Source organism: Myotis brandtii, unplaced genomic scaffold (genome assembly GCF_000412655.1).
Source record: "Myotis brandtii unplaced genomic scaffold, ASM41265v1 scaffold126, whole genome shotgun sequence".
Lineage (NCBI taxonomy): Eukaryota > Metazoa > Chordata > Mammalia > Chiroptera > Vespertilionidae > Myotis > Myotis brandtii.
In genome coordinates this window covers 1792980-1807499 of record NW_005354425.1, presented here as the reverse complement: position 1 = coordinate 1807499, position 14520 = coordinate 1792980, and the positions used below count along the sequence as shown (strand labels likewise).

At 34.7% G+C, this 14520-nt stretch overlaps 1 protein-coding gene across 5 annotated transcripts in view; it reads right to left on the bottom strand.

The window, feature by feature from the left end:
* KLHL13 (kelch-like family member 13) overlaps nt 1-14520 on the bottom strand; it is a 302378-nt gene that overhangs the window by 64302 nt on the left and 223556 nt on the right. For 2 of the 5 annotated variants that reach the window (XM_005859453.2, XM_005859451.2), the window contains exon 3: nt 10526-10591. The exons of 1 other annotated variant lie outside the window; for it this stretch is intronic. In XM_005859453.2, coding sequence (XP_005859515.1) covers nt 10526-10591 — 66 coding nt within the window. Of the gene's footprint in view, nt 1-10525; nt 10592-12275; nt 12450-14520 lie in introns of those variants that run through there. 2 more of the 5 variants (XM_005859454.2, XM_014534189.1) reach the window with 2 other exon arrangements.

Here is a 14520-nt window from a genome sequence, read left to right as displayed (position 1 = left end):
AAATTGCCTAGAGGAGAGACCAATGCTGCTGGCCAAGCAGGTGTCCAGCAGGGACCATTCCAAAGCTCAGCAGCCGGTCCCGTAACCTCTAGGGCTTACTGACTGACAAGGAGGTTCAAAAACTAAAGCTGCTGTCAAAGGCAGCTTGAGGTATTTCATGAAAGCAATGGAAATATAAGTAAGGTTCATCTATATTGTTTTAAAATACTGCCAGAAAATAGCATCCTAAGTGCCCTGAAAGTGATTGTTTTAAGTGTCTGTTTAAAGCATCAAACTCGCAATTTTCTACACAATTCTAAGACGGGAAAATAGGACAACTGGTATTGTGCTGAACTCTTTATTTTCAGGCTGAAGTATTTTACTTCTGATGCAGGTAAGACACCATCACTAAATATCTAGCTTCACAGCACCCTTCCACTTCTACCTAAAAGCAGAATTATCTCTCTTCATCAGTGAAAGCTTAGCAAAGGCAGACTACCACTGACACAAAAGCCAGTATCTTTTTTAAAAAAATCACTGTAGTGACAAAGAGCTGGTATTTACTTTCGAGTTTGTATCTAAACAATAAACTTGTGCTTCCAACTTGAGTAGTGGGCTTCAGATACTCTTTCCAACTTATTACTAGTTTCTAAAAGATTTACTCTTAAAGGAGACTTACTCCTTAAGAGGATTTCTCCTTTGTATTCAAAATCACAGATCAATGTTTCTATAAAGCATACCATTTTAAAAATTCCAAAATATATAATTTAATATACTAGAAATACAGACTCAAATCAGCTAAGGTAAATAACAAGTACCTTCCTTTAAGATACACATCAACATTCAGGCAAAAAGTATTTTCCTATGAAACCCAAACATATACAGGGTGGGGCAAAAGCAGACTCACAGTAGGTATGCAGTATATACATACACACATTCATATACAGGGTGTCCCAAAAATGTATACACACACTTTGAATAATTATAAAGGCAGTGTTTATTAAAATATATTTCATTTTCAAAATTGAGCTATCAGTTGTTACAGTGTATACATTTTTTGGGACACCCTGTATATGCACATAAACATTCATATATACGAAGAGATTGAAAGACTATTTTGAAATATTTACCAGTAATGCATAAACTTTATTAAATATTAAATAGATGTCAGCCATCACCATCTCACAATTAATTTTTATTCAATCTAGCATATACAATTAACCCCCCAAAAAACAAATATTTCAAAGGATTAAATTATATTTTCAGTTCTTTAGTACCCACACACAAAACTGTCTCATAGACATCTTCAAAGTAAGCACAGAAAGGAGTATTTATCCATAGCTTGGTGACCAAAATATATTTCAAAGGTTAAAAAAAGCCCACCACTAATACAAATAAACAATGCTCAATATTTTACATTAGAAGGTTTTGTGTAATAATACCTAATAGTTATGGAGTAAAAAGGTTGCAGGTACAATCAGCAGTAACAATCTATTGGAAACCCCAAGAAGGAAACACAAACACGTACTCAAGCAAGTTTGGAATGTCCCATTCCAAAAACCTAAAGCATTCTCAAGCATTTAAAATATAAAACATAAAACAGCTACAAATTAGCTATCTGTAGCAAGGAAGCAGTGTTTTAGGAAGGACATTCAACCACATTCCAACTTATGACAAAGCAGTGATTGCACATGTAACTTCTCCTGAGAACAAACAACCCAAAACCTATGTAAAAATATGGTAGTGAAGTGTTCTGAGCAGTTTATCTATAAAGATTATTCAACAGTTTATAAGTGGGAAATGGGGTGAATATAGAATTTTCCAAATTTCCAAAAGGGTAACCCTCACAAACAGGTAAAGATCACTTTATTGCAAAGGTTCTCACATGATTGTTCCTCTGTGAACAATCAACTGATTTTAAAAGCAATATTCTTTGTAACTAATCTCATTAGGCTCCAAAGAAATCAACCAATACAACCAAATAATCTATGCTCATTTTCAGCCTAGATTAATCTTAGACTTAATGGGTTTTTTTAGGCTTAATGTTCAGAACTTGTTTTATGGTACTACAATTGTAGTATTTGTTCAAAGGGAAAAGAAAATAAGGCTGCTTTCCTCTAACCCATGCTCAGCACTCTTAAATATACTCAAACCCATCATTATATCTGATGATGGACATTTACTTATATAAAGATCTTTCGCTTTAATAAACTGCTAGGTGAGATCTGTAGTTATCTCTCATGAGCAAACATCTATTATGCCAAAGGCTTTAAAAATAATTCCTTTAAGTAGAAATATAGTCCATTAAATATACTTTACACTATTAATTTGTTTAACAATACCATTCCTCATCATTTAGAAATAAACTTCAGCCAGGTAAAATCACTGGAATTACAAATTAGCAAATTCCAAATTAATCAGATTTTACTACCTGACAGCAACTCCAGTAGTGACTACGGAGTGTAATTACCATTGTATTCCGGAACTAAAATTGTTTTCACCTCAGAGTGAAAGGAAGAAAATAATTAAACGTGTGTTTTAAATATAATTTTATGCAGATTCAGTGTCCCACTACTTTAATATTGAGACTGAGAAATGCCAAAAACCCTAATTCACATTAAAGGAAACACTGATTTCATTTACAGAGCACTTGGTTTCTATTATGGACAACAGCATAAAACAGGAAAGAAAGACAACATTCACAAAAACTCTTCAAAGCATTTTATGAACGCTAACTAATCACTTAAAAATACCTGTGAAATGCATATTTCAGAGATGTAATAAACAAAGGACAATTCTGGGACTTGGCCAAGGCTACAAGAAGAGACATTCTTGGCCAAATCTTACAATACAGAATTCCCTGGCTCCCAATGTAGAAAGAACATTTTTATAATTTTTAGAACTCTTACAAAGCATCTTGCTCAATACCCTCATGGTATAGATGAAAAACAAACAAAAAACAAACAACAAAAAAACTAAAGCCCAGAGAAGTTAACTTGCTGATGTCACACTGCTAGCTAGTTGCAGAATTGGAACTAGAAACCAAGTTTGCATCTCCTAGCGCAAGACTCCCACTCTAGAATTCCTACTGTTCCTCCTTCTTGATGAGACCATTCCATAAGATGTGTGTTTCTATATGAAGTGAGCCTCATTTTGTAAATATCTCAATGTACTCTAAAGAAACAAGAACTACAAAGACCTATCTATTCCTACAGTTACAAAAGGGTGAAGAAAGACCATTTCCAAAATCTTGATTCCAGAAGGTGTTTTAGGAAAGATCAGGGAGGAAAAGGTAAGTAAAAATTAACCCAGTCATAGTATGGAAGAAAAATGAAATATATATCTAGTAGTATAATTTTTTTCTCAATGTAAATATTTCTAAATAACTTTATAGGAAATTTTAACTTCCAGATGAACTGTTACAATTTATCTCCAGTACCACCTCTTCACTAAAGGAATTTACTAATATGTTGTGTATCTGACCTATCTTTCCATATTTTCCTGATATTCTTTAAGAACTGACCTACCTTTTTCTTGCAAGTTTTGGTTACTCCTGTGGTGAGTACAACTAAAGACTAATAGCACTAACCACAGTTTGTGTGAGCATGTATTGTGTAATCTTCTCATCAGTCTTGACAATATCTCTTCAGACTAATCTGGGATATCCATGTTATTTGCATTGCTCAGACTAGACTGTAGTTCATGCCAAATTGTGTGCTCTGTTTATGTTCTACCAATCAGTATTTAACCATCCTACTCATCCAACTTAGTAAGATGGTTAAATACTTTAAAGAACATAAAAAATTAACTTCTGCACAACAGAGCAAAATTCTTACTCATTCAGGGGTCCTTAATACAGGAAAAGAACTGTTCACATGAATGGCTATATACACTTGTGTACATCTGTATTTCTTTTATTTGTTTCAGGAAATTGAATACCAAATACATTAAAGTTTTTTACTAGATATTCAGATATGTAGTCTTGCTAAAACCAAAATGAAAATCCCAGATGTGTCTCAAATAAAATTACGTTGGAAAGTAATCATTTGATTTTTTTATAAGCACCTTCTCACATGTCAATTTCATTAACAGAACTGTGTGAATCCTTATAGCTCCACAAAGGATTTACATAGACTACTGTAACTGTGGCTATGCCTTGGAATAATATAGTACCTATCTCCTTCACAATACAAACAAGTAGAAAAACACAATTGTTGCACAGGTATATATTCATGGACATGCATATGTATATGTATGGAGAATTCCTCATGCCATGATGGCATAAGGAATGTATTCTCCCATCTTTAACATTTCCATAGGAGAAGAAGGGTACTAACTTACTTGGTTTTGTTTGTTTGTTTTGGGTAGATAAAACAATAAGAAGAGCTGGTAAGATGATAAAACAGAAAACAATTGTTAATGGGACCAAAGGAGAAAAAAATAATGACTGGAAGGAGAATGGAAAGCCAGAATGGTAGTGGTCCCTACTATTTACGTAGCACCTCTTATAATTTGGGGTCAAATCCATGAGGTTATGGGGTGGGAGGACAAAAATACAGAAGGACTGAGCAGATAACAAGTAATATCCAATTGCTGAGGACTCATGACTTACAGATTCTGATTTCCCCTGCTCTCTCACTACAGCTGAAAGAAGGGTTAGCAATGAATGAGAAATTCAGAAGTTTTTGCACTTCCTTCTTCCTTTTGTTTTCTGCAGTATCTACATTCTTTATGGTTTTTGGGGGGAGTCTACTCTTGAGTGCTTCATTCGTATATTATTCCCAGATGCATATACCCAAGTAAGTCTTTATGTATCTTTGTCATGCACAAACAAAATTAATTCTTAAGTATTCACATTTATTAAAAAATGCCTTAAGCTCCAAACCAAAGTGCTTGTTTGTGTGAGGAGTAGTAGTGGTGGAAACCAATGATTTTCAAATGTAAACTATTTATATACAAGAATTTGCATGACAATTTTACTAGGTGTACCGGTTAATAATGCAGATTTTTTTCAATAGATGGAGTTACACATGTTGATATATATGTGATTTGATATGCATGCTATTTTGTTATATTGCTCCTTCAGATTACTACTTGTTCCGATCGATGGCACACACACTTTCTGAACAGCACTTCAAAACATACGAAGAAGTGGAAAATTGGGTATCTGAATGATTTGCCTCAAAACAAGAAAAGTTCTATTCGGACGGTATTCACAAATTACCTGAAAGATGGGGGAAATGTGTAGCTAGCAATGGACATTACTTTGAATAAAGCACTTTTGATGTTTCTCTTGAAATCATCATGTTTTCTTTGGATTACAAAATCTGAATTATTAACCGGTTAATAGTTAATCCACACTATTAACCAGTTAATAGTTAATCCATATTATTAAACAGTTAATAGTTAATCTGCATTATTAACCAGTCTCACTTTATCTGCATGAGAAGCCCTCCCCAAATTCCTGCTCCTCCTTCAAGAAGGAATCCCTGAATGTTTCTATTTCCCTTATTGACAACTATTCCTGGCATTGGAGAGCAGTTAACCAATAATTGTTGAGTAAATTGAAAAGAGTTTATAAGCAGAGTGATTATATAAGAATTGTGTTGAAGAAAGGATATACCCTGGAAGGTTTTTTAAATGTTGTTATTGATTCTGCTATAACTAAAAGCAAAGTTCAGGTAAAAGGAATATTCCTCTGTTAAATTGTTAATTTTAGGCTATAAATCCTTAAAATGAAAAGAAATTAAATATGTACATTATCTTGTTAAAAATAAGTGTGATAACAAAAATGTCCCAGAATACATGCTTTCTTAAATGAAATAATTGCATCACTATAGTGATGATGTATTACTCGAATGAAAAATCTCTGCTCTCATCTCAAATAATGGTAATTTTTCTGTTTAGTTGTCTCTCCACAACTTCCTAAGAAACTACTTAAATTGCTTTGGGTAAATAAAATATCTAAACATTGTTAGATTTCCTGAACTGTTTGTACATTAAATCTACAAAACTATCAAAATAAAAAGCCATTTAAGATGTACAGTTTTACTGAAAGAAAAGTTAAGAATATAGCTCTACTGACTAAAAAATCTCTCTATATAAAAGCCTAAGCTCAATGCAGGAGCTGCCCCCTGGTGGTCAGTGTGCTCCCACAGCAGGAGCACCACACAGCTGACCAATGGGTGCCAGATGCAGGGCTCATGGCTAGGGAGCGCAGCTGAGGTGGTGTGAGCCTCTTCCTATCGGGACTGACTGGGTGCAGTGGGGCCAGGATGAGCAGGAGCTGCGCAGCACCAGGCCTGGGCTCAGGCTCCTCCCTGCAGGCCACGTGGAGGGACCCCATTGGTGCACGAATCCGTGCACAAATCTGTGCACCGGGCCTCTAGTACATTAATATAAAGCTTTTCAAATAGTTTTATGACTTTGTTTTAATTTTGGTGGCCTCAGATATAGAAGCAAAACTACAGAAGTTCCATGAAGACAATGTAGTTAGCAATATGAGAATCTTAATTTTTGTAAATCCTGAACTATTTTGATATGAGTAAACAATTTCTAATAATGTTTATCTATGATGGTTGAAAAACTTTTCAATAATATGCACATCACATACCCAGTCTCAAAAGGCATGTCAGTTAAAGAAAGTCATCATTTGCTATATTTTACATTACTTATACTTGTGTAAAAATCTGAGTTACCAAAGACCTTTAGAGTAATATATGACATTTTCCTTAATATTCCAATTAAAACAAAATTATGTTATTATTTTTAAAAATTATATTTATATCCTTTCATCCAAAGAGGAGTTATACCATTGACATCTGTATCATAAATGTTATAACTAACAATGAGACCTAGAGGATTACCTAGTCTTCCCATCTCTTTTTCCCCCTGAGTATTTGTAAATATCGGTTTCAAATACTTATAAAGCAATCGCAATAATGTTTTGCTAACCAGAAGCAAACACTTTCATGGAAAGCCAATCCTAATGACTCATTAAAATAATACAACACTATTTAAAGTTTCCATGAAAAGGGGCCCTTTATATTCAATTGTTTTAACCACTCCCCAAGCCTAACCATGAAAACTTTAAATTTCCTGTAGAAACTATTGTTGACTAAAAAGAAAAGGTTTCAACTACATAATGAATGAAAAATATCCTAAATTCTAAAGAAGCTCAACTTCAAACTTGAAGCCTGAGATCCAATGCCATAACATGGGGCTCAACAGTTTTTATAAAGGTACAGTTTATGGTTACGGAATTTGCCTACTATGGTGACATCCAAGAGATTTAGCAACCAATTCAATACCTCTATTTTCATGACTATTTTGAGATTCTTCTCATTTTCAAATTTAGAATTCTTTTCTTCAGTGATTTTAAATTATAAAGGTTTTTTTTTCCTTAAAAAATGGGGGTATAGAAACAGTTACACTGAAATATGTCAAATGTATGGTGGTAAGTCTAAATTATAAAAACTAGCCAAAAAGCATATAATTTCAAATTGCTATGCCTAAAAACATATTTAGCAATTCAATGATAATCTATGTTCTAAGACATCATTAACTCATGCTGTATGAAGTGTTTATGTGTATTCCAGGGTTATGCCTAACTTCCTTACTTGGATGCAATGGTGGTCCAATGGGGGGGGGGGGCAGAATCATTTATTTCCCTTTATTTCATGTTCTATTATTACTAAAGTAAATGTGATTTTGATAAAAGAAAATAAAAATCCAGTTCATCTTCTAGGGTGATCCTAGGTTTAAGCTAGATGCAATTTAAATTTGTGTTTCCTGACTGTCTTTTTAATTCTGCTTCAAACAGTAAGTTTAGAACTAACCACTTTATGTCTTCAAACTCAAATATATGTTTTAAATAATCAATTATTTCTCGTGGAATTCTGAAGCTACATAATACAAGTAAAATATACCTTCCCTTTAGCTAGCATATATTTATTCATTCATTCCTTATTCAGCTTGATCTAAATCAGAGTTGCTACTGAGCATTTTTGAGTCTTCCAATACAGCAGTGGTTCTCAACCTGTGGGTCGCGACCCCTTGGGAGGTAGAACGACCCTTTCACAGGGGTTGCCTAAGACCATCGGAAAACACATATATAATTACATATTGTTTTTGTGATTAATCACTATGCTTTAATTATGTTCAATTTGTAACAATGAAAATACATCCTGCATATCAGATATTTACATGATGATTCATAACAGTAGCAAAATTACAGTTATGAAGTAGCAACGAAAATAATTTTCTGGTTGGGGGTCACCACAACATGAGGAACTGTATTAAAGGGTCACGGCATTAGGAAGGTTGAGAACCACTGCAATACAGTATGTGGCCATTTTTTTAAAATTCAAATAATACTGTTCATTCACTAAATGAAAATATCTATATTTGAGGGCTTCCAGATTTACCAATTTTTGAGGTTCAGATTTGTAAAACACAGAACAACATAAATTGTATTCAAAAAAAGGGTGAAGAGACAGCAGAATCAAGCTTAAAATAATACCCTAATAGGGAACAAGCATTAGCAAATTGATGAATTAGGATCATATTTTTGCATTTGTCAACTAAAACGCTTTGTTTAACCTGAGACCTCCAGTATCCCTTTGTACACCATAAGCGTTTACGGATGCAAGTGGCAGATTTTTTAAATTAAATTTAAAATATCGTGGCGTGTGAATATGGTTTCTGTTTTGGACGCGTGGCAGTTAACTGGAGTACAGTAGCCTTTACTGACAGTGTGAGGTAGACTCCTTGAACTTGACAAACACCAAAATCAATCAACTCACTATGTCTAGCCCAAAACGTGTGGAGAAGATGTGCATGCTGAATTAGTTCAATCATTGGTAAGTACTGAGAACTTCCGACTTTTGCTAGATGTTAAAGTATACAATATTCCCTGGCCACAAATCCTTTACAAATGAATCAGGCAGAGTGCATATTCACATATGAAACACAAGTAAGCATACATATATTATGACAGAAAGCCTTAACTATCCAGAATCCTGGGTAGCACAGTATTCTAGCCAGTTTTTTAAATGAATTTAAATTTAGAACTGGGATAGGTTAACTCTTAGAATATCAGAACTCATTCATTTTTCACTTTTTTTAAAGTTTATCTTTATTGTTTCAAGTATTACAGATGTCTCCTTTTTTCCCCCATTGATGCCCCTCCTCCCCACTCCTGGCCCCTCCCCAGGCATTCACTACACTATTGTCTGTGTCCATGGGTTATGCATGTATGCATATAAGGTCTTTGGTTGATCTCCTCCCTGCCCCCTGTTCCCTCTGAGGATCCTTACACTATTTTTCACCTTTTGATAGAAATCTTTCTTCCCTTTACCATCTTCAAGTCAAAAATTGACACAAGCCTTTTAAAAATATCTCCTAGCGAACATAACATAAAACAACTATTGTACTTCAGAGGTAGATATAGCAATGTGCAAGTAATATCTGTCATTCCTCGACCTTGCCTGACTCCTGCCCTCATATGCTTTGACAAGAAATACGGATGCTACTGAGAGAAAAGTGGCTCTTTTCTTTACACTCCAATACATATAACAAGAAAAACATCCTCTATCTTGAAGGCAGATGCTCTCAAACAAAAATACGCATAAGAATCATGTGGGGTGAATATTTAAAATGTGGAAGTCTATAGAAGTCTGGAGGTGGGGCCCAGTAGTCTGCATTTTAAACAAGAACTCCCAACTGATTTTCATGCCTATTTTACTAAACTTGGAAGAACACTGCTTTAACCCGCACTCAAGATAACCCCAGCTATAGTGAGATTCTGTTTTCTTTCTCAGCCCCTGGCCTTCCTCAGTATATCAACATTGGCTGCTCAGCACTAGTTGTCAAGCCATGCTGTCCACAACCATTATCTTGCCCTCCCACACTCCAGATCCTTCCAGGTCTGGGAGAGTCTGAAAGCAAGGTCACCATCTGGCTGACAGATAGGCACAAAGGCAGACAGACAGATGTAAAGTGGGAAACTGTGAAGTATAGCAATTAGGAGACAAAGGTAGTAGCAGCTATATTGCTGTGCAATATAAACTGAAAAGTTAAAAATTTGTTTCAAACTTTTTTGATGAGGAAAAAATGCAGAAGACGACAGAGCTAGGCACCTGTGGTCTGGCTACAGCTCTGCCACCAAGTAGCTTTGTGACTTCCGGTGTTATGTTCCCTCATCCCTAAAATAGGGAAGCTGCCACTTTCTTTGCTAGACTCCCAGCAATGTTATGAAAACCAACTGAACTTGTATTTGTGAAAGCACATTGGCAAATACAAAGCACAATACAATGACACGTGGTGCTTTTTAGCAGAATAATTTCTCTCTCTCTCTCTGTCTCTCTCTGTCTGTCTCTCTCTCTCTCTCTCTCTCTCTCTCTCTTTTTGTCGTAATAAACACAGTACCCTAAATATCATTGAAAGTTTTCTTCAGACTGAATGCCTTATAGTATCTCAGGGTCTTTTTATGAAAATAAATTCTCATTGACAAAAGGTAAAGGAAAATGCAGACCCTTGGACATACCCTGAAGTTGATTTTTTGAATATATCCTTGAAATCGGCTTGTTTTAAAGACAATTGTCTCCGTCTCCTGAAAGTGGAGTGCAAAAAAAAATCTGGTTAATTGTGGCTTTATTGTATTTTGTTTACATTTTTCAAAGCATACTCTGCAAATATTTTAGCTGTAAATTAATAAGCCATGTTTATAAATCCTAAACAGTTAAGACCGCACAACCATTAAAAAATATCTAAATTAACATTTTTAAAAACTTAAAAGCCATAAGACTCTATTTGTTTTTAGAAGCTCTCTTAATGTTTTAGAAAGTCTGGCATAAAGATTGACATTAAATACAACATTTATTGGCAGCTGATCTAAAAGACTAAACTAGCCAAATTTGGACATAAGGAAACACTTTTCCAGTAAATATATATTCAGCCTTGGAATGCTTTGTCATTTTCTAGCTTTGTAAGCCCAAAGTTCAATTATTTGCTGATATACTGTTTGTCCATAAAAACCTGAACACAAATGACACGTATTACAAGCTTTCAGAGAACAGATGGCTAATGTTCTTCTAGGTTCATTTACTACCAATTTTCTTATTTTCATAGTGCTTGTAATTAATAAAAACATATAAAGAGATGTACTGTCTCCAAAGAGAAGATTTTGTTTTTGTGAAGTTCTGTTATATATCTGTCTCCTTTGGGCTAATACAAAAGGCAACAGTGAACATACTCTGGTACTGCCTCCGGAATGCAGTTTTAAAAATAAAGACTACTACAGAAGCATTGCAGCATATACAATCAACTCTCTTAAAAAATTTTAAAGAAAGCTGGCAGGTGTTTGAGGAGCTCTAACACAAATTGAATTTATTTACATTTATTTCATTTATGTCATTTTTCACTTATAGAAGGTAAACATTACTAAGCAATACTCTTATCTAACTTTGCCTTAAAATAAACAGTTTTGGCTTTTTTTCTGGGTCATCTCACAAAGCACTATTGCATTATTAAAGTCACAACTAAATCAAAGTCATAGTCTAATAGTATCTTTAGGAAGACCTCGGCAGAGAACTTATACAAAATGTTATCCTAAATCTAATGACTTCTTATGCAAAAGGTAGGCAGCAAGTATTTTATTTATTTTTTAAATTGTAAATTCAACACAGCATCTCCTTAATGACAATATTATTTCAAAGTCTACTTTTAAAATGCTATATACATAACAATTATTATTTTTGAATCATAAAAGGCTACAATGGGTTAAATTCATATTTGTCATATTTTAACACTAAGCTTCACCAAGCAGATAACAATTATATATATATATATTGCTTTAAAATACATTAAAGTGTCTTTAAATACAGCTTATTTTATATTCTTATTAATATTATCCGTTTCCTTTGTGTGTTTAAGAAGAATCTGGTGTGCCACCTTCTGGTAACTGAATGAAATTATGTATCTACACAAGTCACTATCCTTTATTTTAACTTTAAAAATACATATATATTTCTAAACCTGTATTACATTTAAGCTACATAAATAAATCTACAGCATATTCTGAAATAAAGTAAAAATTCCTTCGTGATATTTTTAAATCCAAGCTTTATATATGCTTCCTATGATTTTTGCATGGTTACCAATATGTCTCCTGAATTCTACAATACATATAAAATTGATTTTTGTACACCGCTTCACAGCCACACATGAAAACAACAGGCTTGCTATTTTAATGAATAAGTAACAGCAGTAAATAAAGGAAAAGAAAGGTCTCTTACCAATAAGCCCATTTTTCTCTTAAGGTTTGAACTCTCATCATTTGTCATGTTCTTGTGGATCCCTCTCTCATCAAATTCTCTGGAGTTTTAAAGTTGAGAGCTGCGATGCACAGCTAGGCTCTGCTACATAGTAGCGCACCCCAGTGCATCTGCCTGGTATAACACTTCAATTGTAGCTCTCAAAAGCAGAAACAGGCTTTATATATTCAAAAACCTATGCACTGTACACCTTCCCTTGATAGGAAATTGTAGTCGGCATGGTTGAACTATTTATATTTCATATCTTAATTCCTGGCCAGATAGAATATCATTACGACATGAATCTCAAGCTTAGCTCCACAACAATAAACAGAACAAAGTGTTCATCTTCAGTTCAGAGCAGAGGCAGGGTGAGGCAAATACTAACACCAGGAGATCTGACTTAGAAAAAAAAAATGTTTACCTGAAAGTAACCTTAAATATTTATTATCTTTAAGTCTTCCTTCTCTAGTGCCCCTGGTAGCTAGTCATTAAATCCTATCCTTTATTCTTTATCTATTTTCTAGGAATCTACCCCTTACTGTTTCTTTGTTTAAACAAATGAGCTACTTCAAAAAATACTTATAACTGCTCTCTCTGCATCTCCCATCTTCAATCTATCAGTCATATTGCTTCTAGATAGCTCTCTTAAAATACTGCTGCACATGATATAAATTAAGTGGTCAATAAATATTTTATTCAACACATGTTAAGCATTTGCTACATATTAGGTGGGTACTCTGCTAGGTGATATAATTGATGTGAAGGAGAATAAGACACAACCCCTTGCTTGCAGGAAAATCCTAGTTGAATGAGAAAACAGACATGTATATCCATGATATGATATAGAAGCTTTAGTGGAGATGTGAGGAAGTACAATGTGCTGGGAGGATCAGGGAAGTCTTCAGTATGACTGGAAGGAGTTTAGGGTACATAATGTTGAGGTGGTAAATTTTAAGGTATACAGACCTTATATGCTAGTAAAGAGGTTTGGATTTTACACTATATGCTGTGAGAAGCCATTTGTTGAATAAATGGATCACTTAAGGAATTAATCAAGCATTTATGCCCAGCACTAAGAACTCACTATAAGCTGGCCAATCTACTCTTCCAATGAACTCACTGTCTAGTATCCCCTAAACCAACTTCTCATTCTATATCTCTTGGACTTACACAAAAGGCAGAGAAGCAATCCATTCTATATTGCAAACTTGCTTTGCTCTTTCTCACCTTTGCTCCAGAGGTCCTCCTGCATGAAATCTCTTCACTTTCTAAACACAACTCATCCCTCCAGATCCAGCTCAAATGCCATTCTTTTCTGTGATGTATTTCATTGCAATTTGAGTCTACAGTGATTAAATGTTCCTTCATTAAACCATTCCTTCTTTCTAATGTTGGCACACAGTGTTCAAGAAACCTTTTTGGTCCTTTGCCTATAAAGTGAAGCAAGATGGTGAGGCGATGATACTAAGGCAAAAGTCAGAACCTGAGGGCAAATGGCCTAAGAAAGCATATCTCCCCAGACTTCACAGTATATACTAATTTCAGTGACTTCCTTCACCACTATCAGGTCTGAAAATCAAAGGATATGAATTGCAAAAAGAACTAGATCTGTGTTAGTCAGCAACTCTGCATTACTATGCAACATTGCTGGCTGTATACATCACAGCTCTGGTTTGAAAATTCCAGAGAAATGATGAGAAAGGGATACCAACACAATAGCAGAAGCTATGGGGGTGGGGGACTGTGATTGTGTTTTACTACTTGCAGTAGACCAAGAGAATTCACCTAAAGGTGCATACAGGAAACACAAAGAATTTATGAAGACCACAGAAAGAAATGGGAGAGTGAGGATAGGGGATTTGGATCCAGAAGGTTTAGAATCTCATAAGGAATTGTGCGGGTTCAGAAAGAGCCACCCCAAGATGTGCCTTAGTGCTGTGCAAATTATTTTGAGCTATTGGCACTGAGACCCTGCTGGCTGAAGAGAAACTTCTGCTCTTCCCTTAACTATCTAGAAGAATTTAAATTAGGAGCCTGGCTCAAGGTAAGAGTTATCAGGAAAAATTACTTTTTACCTATCTTATGGCAGGACAAACTGCTAATTATTGAACATGTGCTGTCCCTGCAGTTACAATCTGAAGCCCTAATGTGCATCACTTCATCCCTAGCTCAGAATGTCTTTTTTGGGGTTTTGTTGTTATTAATCCTCACATGAGGATATTTT